General features: G+C 45.6%; 1 protein-coding gene across 2 annotated transcripts in view; it reads right to left on the minus strand.

The window, feature by feature from the left end:
- Positions 1 to 7713: 7713 nt before the first annotated feature.
- ALDH1A3 (aldehyde dehydrogenase 1 family member A3) overlaps positions 7714 to 14492 on the minus strand; it is a 32588-nt gene continuing 25809 nt past the window's right edge. Inside the window, exons 10-13 of one of the 2 annotated variants that reach the window (XM_071754216.1) lie at positions 12869 to 13033; positions 10499 to 10656; positions 9242 to 9316; positions 7714 to 7980 (exon numbers count right to left, since the gene is read on the minus strand). In XM_071754216.1, coding sequence (XP_071610317.1) covers positions 7908 to 7980; positions 9242 to 9316; positions 10499 to 10656; positions 12869 to 13033 — 471 coding nt within the window. In that variant the 3' untranslated portion in view covers positions 7714 to 7907. Of the gene's footprint in view, positions 7981 to 8807; positions 8920 to 9241; positions 9317 to 10498; positions 10657 to 12868; positions 13034 to 14492 lie in introns of those variants that run through there. The other variant, XM_071754217.1, reaches the window with a different exon arrangement.

The raw sequence follows: 14492 nt of genomic DNA on the forward strand, positions 1-14492 counted from the left end.
CTGGGATCACAGCAGCAGTTTCAGGTTCTGCACCAGCTACTGTAAAGGCAGAGCACTGACACCTTGCAGTGCAGCTGGAAAAATCCTAAATGCAACCTCAAAACCTTTCCCATCCCCAAAGAAGGCTGTGGCTCTTGTGAGACTCCACTGTGAGAAACTGAAAAATCCCAGTGTGGTCACTGAGACAATCCTCTGTAGAACCCAACAGAGGGCTAAGAGAAGCACACCAGATGCTTTTCCCTTTGCCCAATCCTTTGAGAGAACTCTACCACCCTTAGGCTTCTTCAAACACGTTCAAGGAGGCAAATCAGGCCCTTAGGAGCTATCAAAGGTTGGCTCCTCCTCAGAGGTCTTGCGTAAGCTGCACAGATCAGTTTCCCAGGGCATTTCCAACTCTTTACCTCTTCAAAGCTGCACACATGTAATTTTCTCTCTTTTAATGCACCTTCCACAGAGGTTAAAACCTCTCCAAGTGAATTTGTGGCGTGTGCCCAACACCTTTATTTTCTTCATTCGGTTTCAGTCAGTAAATGCCTCTCAAATGTATCATGATGCCCCTCACCTTTGACTCTCAGTTGTTCTCCTATCTGTGCAGAATGTTGATGTTTTGACTGGAGGCTGGAATTCAGCCTCCCACTTTGGAGAGCCAGACCTAGGAACATCCCTAACCCTCCCTGAGCAGAGTTGGCCTCCTGAGTTGGGATCAAAGGCCAAGAAGAAATATGCTGATCCATCCAGCACTCTCCAGGAAGCTTCCTGGCAAGTTTTAAAAAAAAAATCACTAAATGGCACATCACTTGTTACCAAGCAAATATTTGAGTTTTAGGTGCACTTACAGCTTCTGATGAGCCCCTACTTTGTGGTGCCTGGCAGCAGGAACCAAAACTCACACCCCAAGTGCTGCACACACCCCTGCACCCTGCACTCCATCCACTGGGTGCTGCCACAGGAGTGCAGTTCAGTTTGTCAGTGGTGGGGAAAATTATTTGGAAAAATATAGAAAACAATTACATAGTCTGAGAGACCAGGGCCAGGCTATACATAGATTTTCATGCACACCTCACAGCTAAACAGTTTTGCAGCAAGATGGCTACGACTCCAGATGGATGTGGATGCCTGAGCATCCATCCCTCCCTCCCCTTCACAGACTGTAGTGGCTGCTCTTCTCTCAGGACAGGCCCTGGCACCCCAAAACAGCAGCACCTGGGCAAGTGTCAGAGGATAAATTTGGCAACTTTCACCCACACGAGGAGGGGAAGCTGTGGGCTGCTGCAGGAGGCTGAGATGGAGGTGGTCCCTAAGATCAGCTCCAGCCCACAAACTGGTGAACTGAGCCATATGGTTGGTGGAGGACCAGATTCTGCCCTGGAACATGCTGAGCTCCCACCAGACCTCCCCCGGGCCATGCTGTCAGGCACAGCTGCTGTGCCAGGAGCCCAAACTTCTGCATTATCATGGGTGCAATACCCCAGGCAGGGGTGTCAGGGAAGCTCTCACACTTCCCAAAAGCTGTCCAGGTTGTTAACTCTGAAATAATTAACCTGGGGATGCAATGCTTTCAGAAGCTGCCTCCTCTGCACCCTCACTGTAAATGCACTGAGCAGCTGCAGTAAGAATAAACAGTTCCCCATTCAAAGACCAAGAGACTTGCTCTTTGGAGCAGATTTTGGTTTCTGAGGCATTTCCTTGCTCTACAATGGGGTACACCATACACACAGCAACTGGGAGAAACATTGAATGGGGGTCAGGGTGGACCACAAAGGCTTGAATACCATCCCTCTCCTCCTGATTTTTAGGTTTCCACCCAACTTCCTCCCCAGGATGAAACTTTGCCTATATGAAGTGAAAAAAACCCAACCAAACAACTTTGAAAAGAAATATTAGTGTAGAAGACAACCAGTTCCCTTTATCTGCAAGCAGGGCTCCAAATGGCACAGCTGTAAGTGTATTACTGCCACACAGCACCCATGTTACCAGTAATTCCATCTTCCAGGACCTTTGTGCCTAAAATATAAACACCCTACAGTGCTGTCACCTTTAGGGAGCTGCACTCAACTGCAACACCTGCAAACATCACGTTTTAATTTGATGTGGGGAGAGGGATCCCATGGGCTCCGCAGGAGAAGGAGCACGAAGAATATGTATGGGGATGTACTTCAGGGGGGATACCCAGAAACACCACAGCTTGCTTCTCAATCCACAGGAAAAATGCAAAAAACTTCAGTTCTTTCCTCAGCCCACCTGCTGGTTCTGAGCAGCCCATCTGGGGCCGGGCGCTGCGATGTAGGATCAGGGCTCTAGAGAGGCCCACGACACTATCGGGGTGGACAAAAGCCACGGGGCTCTCCTGCTGCCACCACCCCAGCCAGAAACGGGACCGGGACCCGAACCCGAAGCGGTGCCCGCCTGGGGACCCCCCAGCTCGGCGGGACGCGCATCCTTCGGCGGGCAGCAAGCGGCAAACCCGCGCCCTTCTCCCCACACACCCCACAGCCCCGGCTGAGGAGAAATGAGGCATTACACACGATCTGGGCCGTCTCGGAACCCTTTCTGAGCACTTTTCGGGGGTCGGCTCTCTGCCATCTCAACCGAGGGGCTGAGGCAGTCACCCCCAGCCGAGGTCCGAACCCAACCAAGCCCGCGGTCCCGCTTACATAAACTCGAGTTTTACCTCAGGGAGAGCCTTGAGTGTTTCCTCTCCCCGCCGGGCCGGGGCAGCCGCTCTCCCCTTTGCCCGGTGAGGGAAAAGCAGCGTTCGCCACCGCCCTCCGTCCCACAAAGTTCCCAGAACTTTTTATTTTTCAAAGTTTTTTCTCCCACCCACACCACCACCACCCCCCTACTCCCCGCCGTTCCCTTTCTCCACATGAAAAGCCCCGAGCAGCCCCCACCCCGCCTCCTCCCCTCACGCCGGGGGCAGGTGCCCGGGGGCGGCCCAGGCCGAAACGGCAGCAGAACCACGGTACCTGCTCCGTCCCGGGGGCTGCCGGGGTCCCTCTGGCCGCCTCCTCCTCCTCCTCCGCCCGCCTCGCTCTGCGGCCCGGGAGGCGGAGGGAGGGAGGAAGGAAAAGGAGCGGGGCAGCAGCGCGGCGCCTCCTCCGCCACCGGGCCCGCCCGGCTCCTCGTCCGGCCCGGGGGTGACTGAGGGGAACCGGCCCTGGGCCGCAGGCCTCGCACGGCTCCTTCCACCCCCCAGGGCAGAGCGTCCCAACCCCCCTGCCCTGGGCACCGAGCCCGTCCCACTGAGGGGGAAGGGGATGGGGCAGCCCTTCTCCTGGGCTCTTTCACCAGCCGGGACCCACTCAGACATCGGTGTCCTCTCCTCGGGCAGCCCCGAGGGTGGGCTTTAACTCTGTTTAGGGTTTTTTTGAAGAAAAAGTCAAAGGAAGCTGTGGCTGAAGCAGGACCCTCTCTCTCATCTGGAGCCAGTTGCCTGCACGGCTTCACCCTCACAAGCCTCCGGCCTTACTTCCGACAGAGCTCATCCAATTTATTTTTTTTTTTAATTTGCTCCTTCCCCAGATGGCAGAACAGAGTTTGGCTCCTCTTGGGAAAAGCTGGTGTGCTGGCAGTGGGCACATCTTTTCCCCATCACAGACTCCTTCATTTCCAGGTACCAGGAACCTCTCACAAGCTTGGTACTACTTTATTTCCCCTTTCTATCAGACCTACTACGAGAAGACCACTTCTGAGTACTTTTTGCTTTGTTATTCATTAATATTCTGTAATTTACATACAGAGGCGTGTTTTCTTCTCTGGCCCATACCAAGAAACGAGTATCTGGTGATGGTTTGAGTATGCAAAAAGGTTCATCCATTCCCTCCCTGGCTGCTGCAATCTTGAGATTTGCCTTGAGTGAAGTGATAATGGACTCAGAGAGTAGTCTTCACTGGCACTTTTACCTACATTCACCTCCCCATTGAGCTTCATTTTAGCTGTAGCCACAGCACTGTTACCTGTTTTTTATCACCCTTTCCACCTGCTGCCCAGCCTGCTGTGTTTTATTGTTCACACCCTGGCTCTTACCCAGACCTTTTAGCACAACAGTTTGAAAAGCCACTAAAAGAACTTTTTTCCCCGTTATTTTGATAGAGACTTCCTCTAGCAAGTATTTTTCCTCACATCCAAGCTCTTTTTATTTTCTTTTTTCCCCCCAAATTGCGTCCCACTCTTCTTGGCTTATGTCTCCACTGTCACTCACAGGAGTTCCTTTATATCTCCAGCCTCCCCCCTACTAAAATCTCGAAGCTCCTAAGTGATGCTGTTAGCAAGTGGAAAGTTCAAGGAGTTTGGCTTGGCCTGTGTAGGGAGATGACAGGGATTTCTCACACACATACTGGATGGGAAGAGAGTTAAGAACAATGGTATCAGAATGTTCTTGCTCTCTCTCTGCCTTGCAGATGAGAAAAATAAGACAGGAGAGGGACCACATTTAGCAGGGTCATACTTGTGATGGAGATGTCTCAAAGCACCTGTCAGTGTGCTCCATGGTCTCTTCAAATTCTCCATTTTGGGGCTTACCTCAGCAGGCAAAGCAGATCCATCCGACTTTGAACTGGAAGCAGCTGTGCTCACCCCTGCCAGCTGCAGCTCTGCTCTCCTTCCCCCTCCACTTACTGGAAATGACACAACTCATAAAAGTGACTGCTTAAAGGGTAAGCAATCAGACACACTCTCCAGCTTTTCTCTGTACAGCACTGACCACACTCTGGCACTTCAGTTTTCAAAAACAAAATTGCAGAAGTGAATCCAAGCCCAGATTCCTTCACAGCTCCCCCATGAGACACTGAACCCCCTGATGCACACCTGCAAAAACACTCCATGAAGTACTTTTCCATGGGGAAAAGGTACCTCAAAATTATATTGTCTCTTGTCAGCCCAGTTCAAGTTTCCACTTGGAGACTGGGTCACTGAAGCAAGGGGAACAGACACAACACTATTCTGGGCAGTGCTTTTTTGTTGTAGAAGCCTTGAAGCTGTAACCCCCTTCCAGTGTTTGTTTCTATTGACAACACAGGGAAAATTCAGACTGAAATAGAAAACAGCAACAGGACTGAGCTGAGTGGAAGTTCCTTGCTGATGGAAGGGGTCTTAACTCAGGCATTAAAGGGGCTGGAATTTCCTTAAAGGACTTGGAGTTATCTTAGAGGACTAATCAAAAAAGCATTCAATTTACTTCTCTGTTAAAATGGGTGAAGTCAATACAAATTTTCTGCTCCCTCACCCTCCGTTCTGAGCAATATCAATATGTAGCAATTAGAAACCATTTCACAAAGTAAAACATTTATTAGGAACAAGAACTATTACAAAAAAAGATACCCATAGTCTAAATATATACATGAGGTTTAAACATTTCATGTACCTTTAGCTATAAAAATACATTAGATTAACTGTATCCTAATTTATAAATATAGTTGTTTTTTTTAAAAAAAAAAAGAAAGTAGTATTTCGTATGAAAGCCTTACTGTGCAATGAAAGAATATATACCCTCTAAGGGGTTATTTTAAAGTTAGTGTCTAGTGTTATATAATTTAGAAAATTCAGTGTGTAGAGTCAAACCCTGATTTATACAGTTAGGAGATACATTGACTTTTAAAGAAAAACTTGATAAAGAGTTGAAATATATATCATACATAGAAAGCCAGGATACTAGGATTTTCAGAATTTCAGATGATTGCAGTTTCAGCCACTGCTTATCAAAAATTAATGCAGAGATACATCAAGATAACCAGCTTTTTACTGTTTGCCTGACCTCCCTACTGTCTGACTGCAGCCCTAGAAAGTGGTCAAGTAGGCAAAAGTAAAACATTTGTCTGAGAAGACATTTGCACTCTAAGTGTTTTACAAAAATAGAAACTTATTTACAATGTTCCCATTTGGCCTTTCATGGGGAAGGGAGGACATTTTCTTCACCAGATGGGGAGAGTCACCTGTCTCACATACCCACGGGGGGACAGGCACCTAAGATATACACAGCCATTGGAGGTATGTCACTTAGAAGTAGTGTGGAAGTGCAATTTCAACATTCTCTAACTAATAAGGAAGTTTAGGCTCATGCAAACTTTTTCCTTACTTATGGCCACCCACCTTCCTTCCCCCTCCAAAAAAAAAAAAAGGTCAAGTCATGTAATACAAACCTTGTCACTGGCTGGGCATATCTCTGAGCAATGGAAGGTTCTGGTTAAATCTTTGCTTGCATCAGAGAAAAGAGGTCAGACCTGCATTTCTGCTTCAAGCCCTGACATCTGGAAAATTCCAGGCAATCTCTCCATGGAGATCTCCTGATAGGCCATAAGGAACCTCAACCAGTTTGCTCTCAGAGAACAATCCCCCAGTGAAAGCAGCTGAGCTTCCTAACAAGCTGACACCATGAACTCCTGCATACTTACAGCTCCTGTGGACATGGATCTTCCCTTACATTTGCCAGTGGTTCTCCAGCACAGAATTGGGGGGAGGAGGAGGGAAAGCAGTGAGCCCAGGAACTGAAGACAGCACGTGGCTTGTCATTAATCTCTTATCAATGTCTGGGCATGCAAAGAAGTTAGTGGAGGAGATACTAAAGCATGAACTTGGTGTGACAGCCACTCCATGGACGTGTGCTTATACAATGTAAGCAAGAGACAACCCAAGGCAGCTCATTCCTCAGTGAAGGATCAGCTCCTCTGTGCTTCCCACAAGATGTCAGCACTCATGAGGACAGTGACTGCAATGCTGCTGACACATTCAAGTCCAGCCATAGCTTATTCCATGGTAACTGGCTCATACACCCACAGCTTTAGCACCTCAAGGTGTGCTTGGGAGCACCTGCCTTACCATACTGTACTTCCAAAAATGTATTTTAAGCTACATTCATACAGGAATAAAGAAGCAGTGAGAAGAGCTTGTAAGTTTTACTCTCTTAATAATAGATCTGGCTCAAAAAATGAAAAGGTGTTCAGACAGCCTGAAAGTTATAGAGAAAGAGAGAGCAGGACAGCTGCTTGCATCTCCTCTGCTCCCTCCTCCAGATCAGAAGGACTGGAGTGGGATGTTTTCTGTGGGTATCTACCATGCTACATGCTTATCATTCAACTCTGTGTCATCACGGTAAGTACAGTGCAAAAACCTCTTGCAAAAAGTGCTATAGTGAAGGTTTGAGATACAACTGTGACTCATTTGGAGCCAGAAGGGTTAGCAAGTCAGGAACTTGCATTTGCAGCATGTGTAGTGTAGGCACACCAAAACATCAGGTTCAAAGGATACTTTAAAGTCTAGCTCTGTCAGGTGAAATACTGGCCCCAAAGGAGTCCTCTAGGAAAACCCCCCTAAACCTCATTCAGGGCTAGAATGTCACCAACATGGAGAATGCATGTTTAGAGAGACCAAGACAGCTCTTTCAAAGAGAGAATTTCTTTACAGATCCTTCCATGAAAGCTTGCACTCCCATCCCAGACTCCAGCTGCAGTCTTCACACCAACTCCTCCAACTTCAGTCAAGTTGTATTAACCCTCCTGCTCAGGTCCATTGATGCCAAGTGAAACCCAGATGGCTCTGAAGGTGTTTTCCAGTCCATGCTAATGGTACCAGAAGTCTCTCTACCATGCCACTGATGTCCAAGTGCTTCAGGGCTGAAGTTTGAATGCAGATGTCCTGCACACACTGTGACAGGTCAGCATTTTAGTCACAGGTAGCAGACAGATGTACAGCCAGGGATTTGTACAGCACAAGTGTGTGCTATGCTGCCAGAAGGGGCTGTTAAATCAGTTTCTGAAGAGCCAGTTGACAGAATGGAGTCCAGTGGATTCAGTGTTTCTTGAGGAATAAAGTTGGGTGTTGCCATTTTCCCTTCTACCCCTCCCCTCCCCCTCGCTCTGAACACATCCCCCTTGTGTCACATTCAGAGTGTCAGCATTTTAGGCCTTCTGTTTTCATGGACTCTTCTGGGAGAGTTTAATGGTGACTGTTTTCACTTCAGTATATTCTGCCAAAGCATATTCACCACTGGAAAAGGAGAGAGAGGAGGGAAAGGCACAAACAGTTGTAACACATTAATGTCTCTTTCCCTAAGATAAGAGCTTTAGCATTTTAGCCTCTGATCAACAGCTGCTGTAGATGACACCAGGCCACTAAAACTAGATCTCAATTTACACCAGCCACCAGTTTGGCCCACCAGTGGTTAAGTACACAGAACTACACCCTCTTGCAAAAGAAACATAGAATGCTTCTGGTCACAGTAACACACAAGGTGACACCTTGTGACTCTCTGCCTAGTGACAACTGAGTTCTGTTGTGAGAACCCACAGGAGAAACATCCCCATAAACACAGTTATCAGTACTTAAACAGTAATTAAAGTCACTTTTTCACTTAAAATAAGCTTCTATCTGCAAGATAGCATACACTCAAGAGGGCACAGTTGCTCCAGAAATGCATGCTGGTGATACACCCCACCACTGCATTATATCTTGGTTGGTGGAAACTGGCTCTATTCCCATGCCTTGTCCAAGGGACAAACCCTGACATCCTTTAACTAGCCAGGCAGTCAGGCAAAGTAAACCATAATGTGTGTCCCATTTGAGAATTCATTTGCTGTGCTCAGCAAGTGAGGCATCTGAATGTCTTCTGAGCAGGAGACACCAGAAAAGCTTCTGGAAATGGTTCTTGGAAGTAAATCTGGCTTATGAAAGAAATGGTGCATTAGATTCCTCTACTTTAGACTGCTGAATGGTGTAATAGAACCTGCCTCTCCTTCTCAAGAAGAAAATTAAGATTTAAGTCAGTTTCTCAGCTCTACCTCTAACTTATAGGGTGACCTTGACTGATGGGATCATCTGAGAGATCATTCCTTCTTGGTCTGGCTCCAGCATTAGAAATCCACAGCTTTGAAGAGGTCCAACTGGGAGCAATGTTACAGCAGTCAAGGGAAGCCCAGAAACCACCATATAAAGAGGGAGGGGGGTTGAGGTGGATACCAGTGTCCCCAGCTAGAGTGCCAGACTTCTTCCTTGATCTAAAAATCTGACTAATTAGGAAAAATGTTTACAAGTGGAACTGACTGAGCTGATAAAGCAGATGAAGGTGTTCCTGAAGACACTGCTCACATTCTTTGGGCTTTACACCCACACTGTACCAGCTTAACACCTCCCTGTGCAGCAGACTGCAAGCCTGATAGTTTAAAAAGCAAATTCAGCAATATTTTCACTGAATTCCAATTGTTACTGCATTCACTATCCACATACAAACAAAATATTAAGCAAAACTTACAGTTCTCTGCCATTGCCTGACATTTTAAAGCCACCAAAAGGAGCCTGTGCATAGAGAGCATTGTAACAGTTGATCCTACAAGAAAAACAAACAGTTGTAGAAAGACAATTCAATACCAAGGAGAAGCAAAATGGTAGCAACAGCAATACAAAAAAAGCTAAGATCTGGAAGTTCTCTTTATACAGTTAATTCCCTTGAGATACCAGATTTTAGCAACAGAATCTTATTTTGCTACAGAACCAGAAAACATTTGAGCTGTACTCAGTCTGACCTACATCTCACTTCGTGGTCTCTAATGGCCAAGACATTAATCCTTGAGCTGGAATTCATGCTGTGTTCAGAGCTGTGCTTAAAATAAATAGTACAACCTATTCCTTAATTTAAGGAAGCACATTCTGAAATGAATGTGTTTACTCAGGAAGCTGTCTAAACACAAGCAGGACCCACCATCCACTTCCAGCTATAGAAAAGAAAGTTGGACTGCATTAGACAGTTGTGTCATAGAAAAACAAAAGTGCCAGCCCCATTTCTGCAGGCATGAGGTAGAAAAAGCTAAGGAAGGTACTTCCTTAGCATCTCACTAGGAGCAAATGACTGAAGAGAGACAGCTATGGCTTGGTGCTGTAGGACTGCAGCTTCATGTATGTACAGGACATGGATCCTTCAAAGCCCAAGCTCCCAGCTTTATGTACATTTTAGTTAGAGGCAGATTCCTCTGGTGTCAGCTCTTGAAATCAATCCTCTGCATGCATCAGAATCAGGCACCTGATAGGATTCCTGTCTTGAGTGGGAAGAAAGTCAGGATTCTATCTTCAAAATTATTCTAATATAAAATAAGAATTTGTAAGCTAAGCTAGCTGCTTATCTTTCTGACAGTGCTGTGATGCCATCTACTGTCCATACCAATCTGTGCATCTAAAACCCCATCTAATGCTACCTGAAGACCAGAAGAATTGCTTTTTTCTATGTACAGTATTTTGAAAGGCATCCTGTCAGGTGGAACTTCCTAAAACCTCTACATTTTCAGAGTTTTTCAGATGAATAACTACACTGACTGAACAAACAGCCCATTTCTCACAGGACTCTCTGGACCTCACCCCCTCATTTTGATGAATGGGTACTGCTTCTGAGCAGAGCATCAAGAATTAAGCAGATTACTGATAAATCTCACCTCCAGCACTCAAAACACCATTCCAAATCATCCATCCCTCTCCCCTCCCAAAATCCCAGCCCACACTCTGGTCCCACAGCCCTCACCAGACAGTTCCAGACTGCAATGCAGAAGCCAGTGTCAAGGCTCTGTCCAGGTTCTTGGTGAACACTGCAGCTGTGAGTCCATACTCTGTGCTGTTGGCTCTTCTGATCACCTCTTCTATACTCTTGAACTTCATAATTGGCTGAACTGGCCCAAAAATCTGCAGGTATTAATTAAGCATTAGGACAGGAAAGTCTTAGCTAATCACGACGATTCTGGAAAAATTAGAATCAGATGCTTTGTTTGGATTCTGTATTTAAAATGTTCTATCCTAGCCTTCCAGAAGTCACTGATAACATCTCTTAAAAACTGCTAATTAAACTGACTTCAAAAGAAGTAGAGTGATGTACAAGAGTGGTTAATACATGCCATGATCCAACAGCTAACAGATCATCTGTAACAATCAAAATAAGCAGAGTTAGATCTGGACAAGTTTCAAATGATTCATTCTTACTCCATTTACAAGTCTCCTTTTGAACTCAGAATTTGAGTATACTCAAAAAGTAATGAATGTATTTCATGCATTACAAGTTTTCCTCCCTGGTTTTAACTCTGATTTGGTCATTGCACACAGCTGATTTGCATGCAGTGCATTTACCACGTGTGTTTAACCACAAACTTGTCAGCCCAGGTTGGGGTACAAAGCAGCCAGCACACACAATACTCCCCAGCTTTTGGGATAGAGTCTCACATCCAGGACAGTAACAGGGGTAGGGCCATTTTCTGACCAGCATGGTCTTGCAGTGCAAAAAACCCCCACCAAAGATGACATCTTGTGACACTTGTGCCACCCTGAGGCATGCCTTTAGGCTCAGAAAAATGGTTCTAAATTTCTTTGTTTTGGGAGGTCCAGGTACTTCACCAGAGCCTTGATCCTAGGCAAAGGATGAACTTGCATTTGCAACAAAACTGAAAATGAATTAAACTGGATAAGCTTCATGAATCATGACCTAGGATTTGGAGTCAGTTCATAAAGAAAAAACGGCCTGTCATGGGATTTTCAGCTCTTATTTTCTCTATTTTTAGAATGTAACTCATGCCCAGACTGACTGATATCTTTCCCAGGTTCCTTAGAGATTCTGTGGCAGATCTGAGACATCTAAATATTTTGCCAGGACTGAACAGTAAGCAGCCCCATAAAAAGCACTAGGCTAAACTATAAAATACAAGTTCCAGTTAAACTTTGGCAACTACTTATTTTCCATTGGGGAACATGATGAAAAGTAGATTAACTTCTATTTCAAAGGAATATCACAGGATCTAATCACATGCAGCTTGTTCAATTTTTTTATGTGTATGAATAATGAAAGCCAGCAAATCAGATCTGCACTTTGCTGGCTTCAACCATGTTTTCATATAGGAAAAAAAGGGTCATGCCTCAAGGCATTCCACCATGAGAATGGAATCTGGGATTATTTCAGACACTAAGGCTACTCGAGAAAGGTTCTTCAGTGGTAGTATAGCAGGGCCATTCCTTCCCTCCTCACCAGCTTCAGGTCTCAGGGCTCTTGTCCCACCTTTCTGGGATAAATCAACTCCTTTTTTATGAAGTAGTGGAGCAAGAAGCCATGGTATACTGCCCTCTGTCTCTGAATCAGCATGTACCACAGCCCAGCAACTTCAAGTCAGCTCAGCAGGAGCTGCTTAAGAGCACACTGCACACTCAACCATCCACTGCAGAGAGTGGGAGAGGTTAACTCTGTCTCCAGAAAACCTTCAAACTTCAGGACAAACAATTATGTAAAACTGTTCCAGCCTGCCACAGTTCCAGTTATTTGTATCAGTTGTTTATATTTAAAATCAAGGTTTCAGGCAGAAAACCTTCCATCACCACTATTTCTTATTCAGGAACAGCATTTATATTAGCTAACACATGTGCTTTTATTTTGCATTGTATCAAGTCTCCTGAAAGGAGACTCAAAAGCTTTAGGGTAGTAGTAAGGTAGCATCCACAATGATTTTATCTGAATTTGTTACTCTCCAGTGAATACACTCAGAGAGCTACATCTCTCAGAGAGCTACTTCTGGAAAACCAAACAAAATAGCAGGGCATTAGAAAGGGCTGGCAAACAGACACCTATTAATTGCAAAAAAATTGCTACTAAAGCATTTTGAGGTTTTCTTGCCTGTTCTGCTCTTCCCTTCTCCTCTCACAATTCCCCCCAGACACACATATGCTCCAAACTGAAGCTCACCTTGCAGATACTTCAGTAGTATGGATTTCAGCACTAGGCAGTTGTTAGGACACTGAAATAAGTGAAACTTCTATTCTCCTCTCAGGTTTCCACTTGGAACCACAGCCATACCTCTTTTCTTTCCCTTTTACATTAGCAAATGCACACATATAAAGTTCCAGGTGACTTGTTCCATACCTCTTCTTTGGCAATCCGCATGTTGTCAGTGACCTCTGAGAACACAGTGGGTTTTATAAACAAGCCTCTGTCTTCAATGGCAAGACCTCCACACTCCAGCTTAGCCCCTTCTTTCTTCCCACTTTCTATCAGCTCCAGAATTTTATCAAACTGTTTTTGGTCAATCTGTCAGAAAGAAAAGGAAAAGAAACAGCAGTGCCTTAATTATAACCGTTCCAGAGACTGAAGTCGTGGTATGTGGCCCAGGGGCAGGTTTGCAGGGCTCTGTCAAACTGGTGAGTTTACATTTCATTCCATGATCCAGCAGCCAGGCAATCAGCAAGCTGAAAGACAGGACGTGGGCACAGCCCTGAGCCACAGAAAACAGAAGGTGAAGTCCTTGTTGAATCTCATCTGATCGTTTGCTGCCACGTGGATGGGGGCTGCTCATTTTCCCTCCCTCTGCATCTTGGAGATGCACTCCCATGGCTCACTTCCCTCCAGCTCTGGGATTTACTGACCTGATTTAGCTCAGGAGCACCAGGAGAAGAGCCTGGCATGGGTTTTGGTGGACTGGAGAAAGGCCAGTGCAGTTACAGGAGAATGAAGTGGCACCAGGACTTGGGAGAGACATCACCTACATCACCATCACAGGGGGCCATGTGCTGGGAAGAAGTGCAGAAGCCCAAAGGACACTTCTGATCATTATTGTTGGTCCTTCTTTTGTGTTCCCCAGGCAGCAGTGTGCTGCAGGTATTCTCAGGTTTCAAACAGATGTGGCTATTTGCATGATAATAAACAATTAAGTGATGAAACACATCACAGCCTGCTGCAGGTGGTAAAAGACTTGGGGACATGTTTAAAAATTGCAGAATTAGCAACAACCTCAACAAATTCATTGACAGGACTAAATAAAAGATTCTGCCTACTGGTTCAAGGTGCCCTGGCAGCCTGGGAGGTTATTCTGAAAGCCAGGTATCTCCAGATGCTTGTACTGGTTCAACATCCCTCCCCAGGCATCTGTTTTTATTTCAGCAGGGCCAGTTGCCAGTTGAGACTGTTTACATGGAGTGTTCCACACTCAACTCCTCCAGATTACAGACTATATCCTGTCCCTAGTTAATCCTGGCCACACACAATCCAAGTTTTCATGTTTTTAGACAAATATCAAAGCTTCAGGAGGGTGTCCTTAGGGTCCTTCTGGTACACAGTGAAAACAGAGACCAGCACATCTCCTGCTATACCCATGTGTGCATCACACACACTGTGGACAGTGTCCTCATGTTCTCTCATCTGTTGAGGTGCTTCTCAAGAAAACATTCAGTACATGCTACTGCACAAGGAAATGTAGGATCCAGAGTGTCACATCCTAAGTTTGGCAGGTGTCATACATGTTGTCTATTTGTCTGGTTGCTTAGTTGCCAAATGTAAATAATTTGAAAATATCTGCAAGTGCTTTCCATCCTGGCATGTCTGTGATCCAGACCAATCCAGTTCATCCACTTCACATCACAGAAAACAAAACAAGGATATTTATACAGCTGTGACTTGTTGCAAGGCAAACTACAGTTAGATGAAAAGACACTGGGGAAAGAAAACATTTGTAAAAATGACATGCAAGGGTGGAACTGTTTGTCATTGTAAC

The sequence above is a fragment of the Heliangelus exortis genome, chromosome 11 (assembly GCF_036169615.1).
Source record: "Heliangelus exortis chromosome 11, bHelExo1.hap1, whole genome shotgun sequence".
Lineage (NCBI taxonomy): Eukaryota > Metazoa > Chordata > Aves > Apodiformes > Trochilidae > Heliangelus > Heliangelus exortis.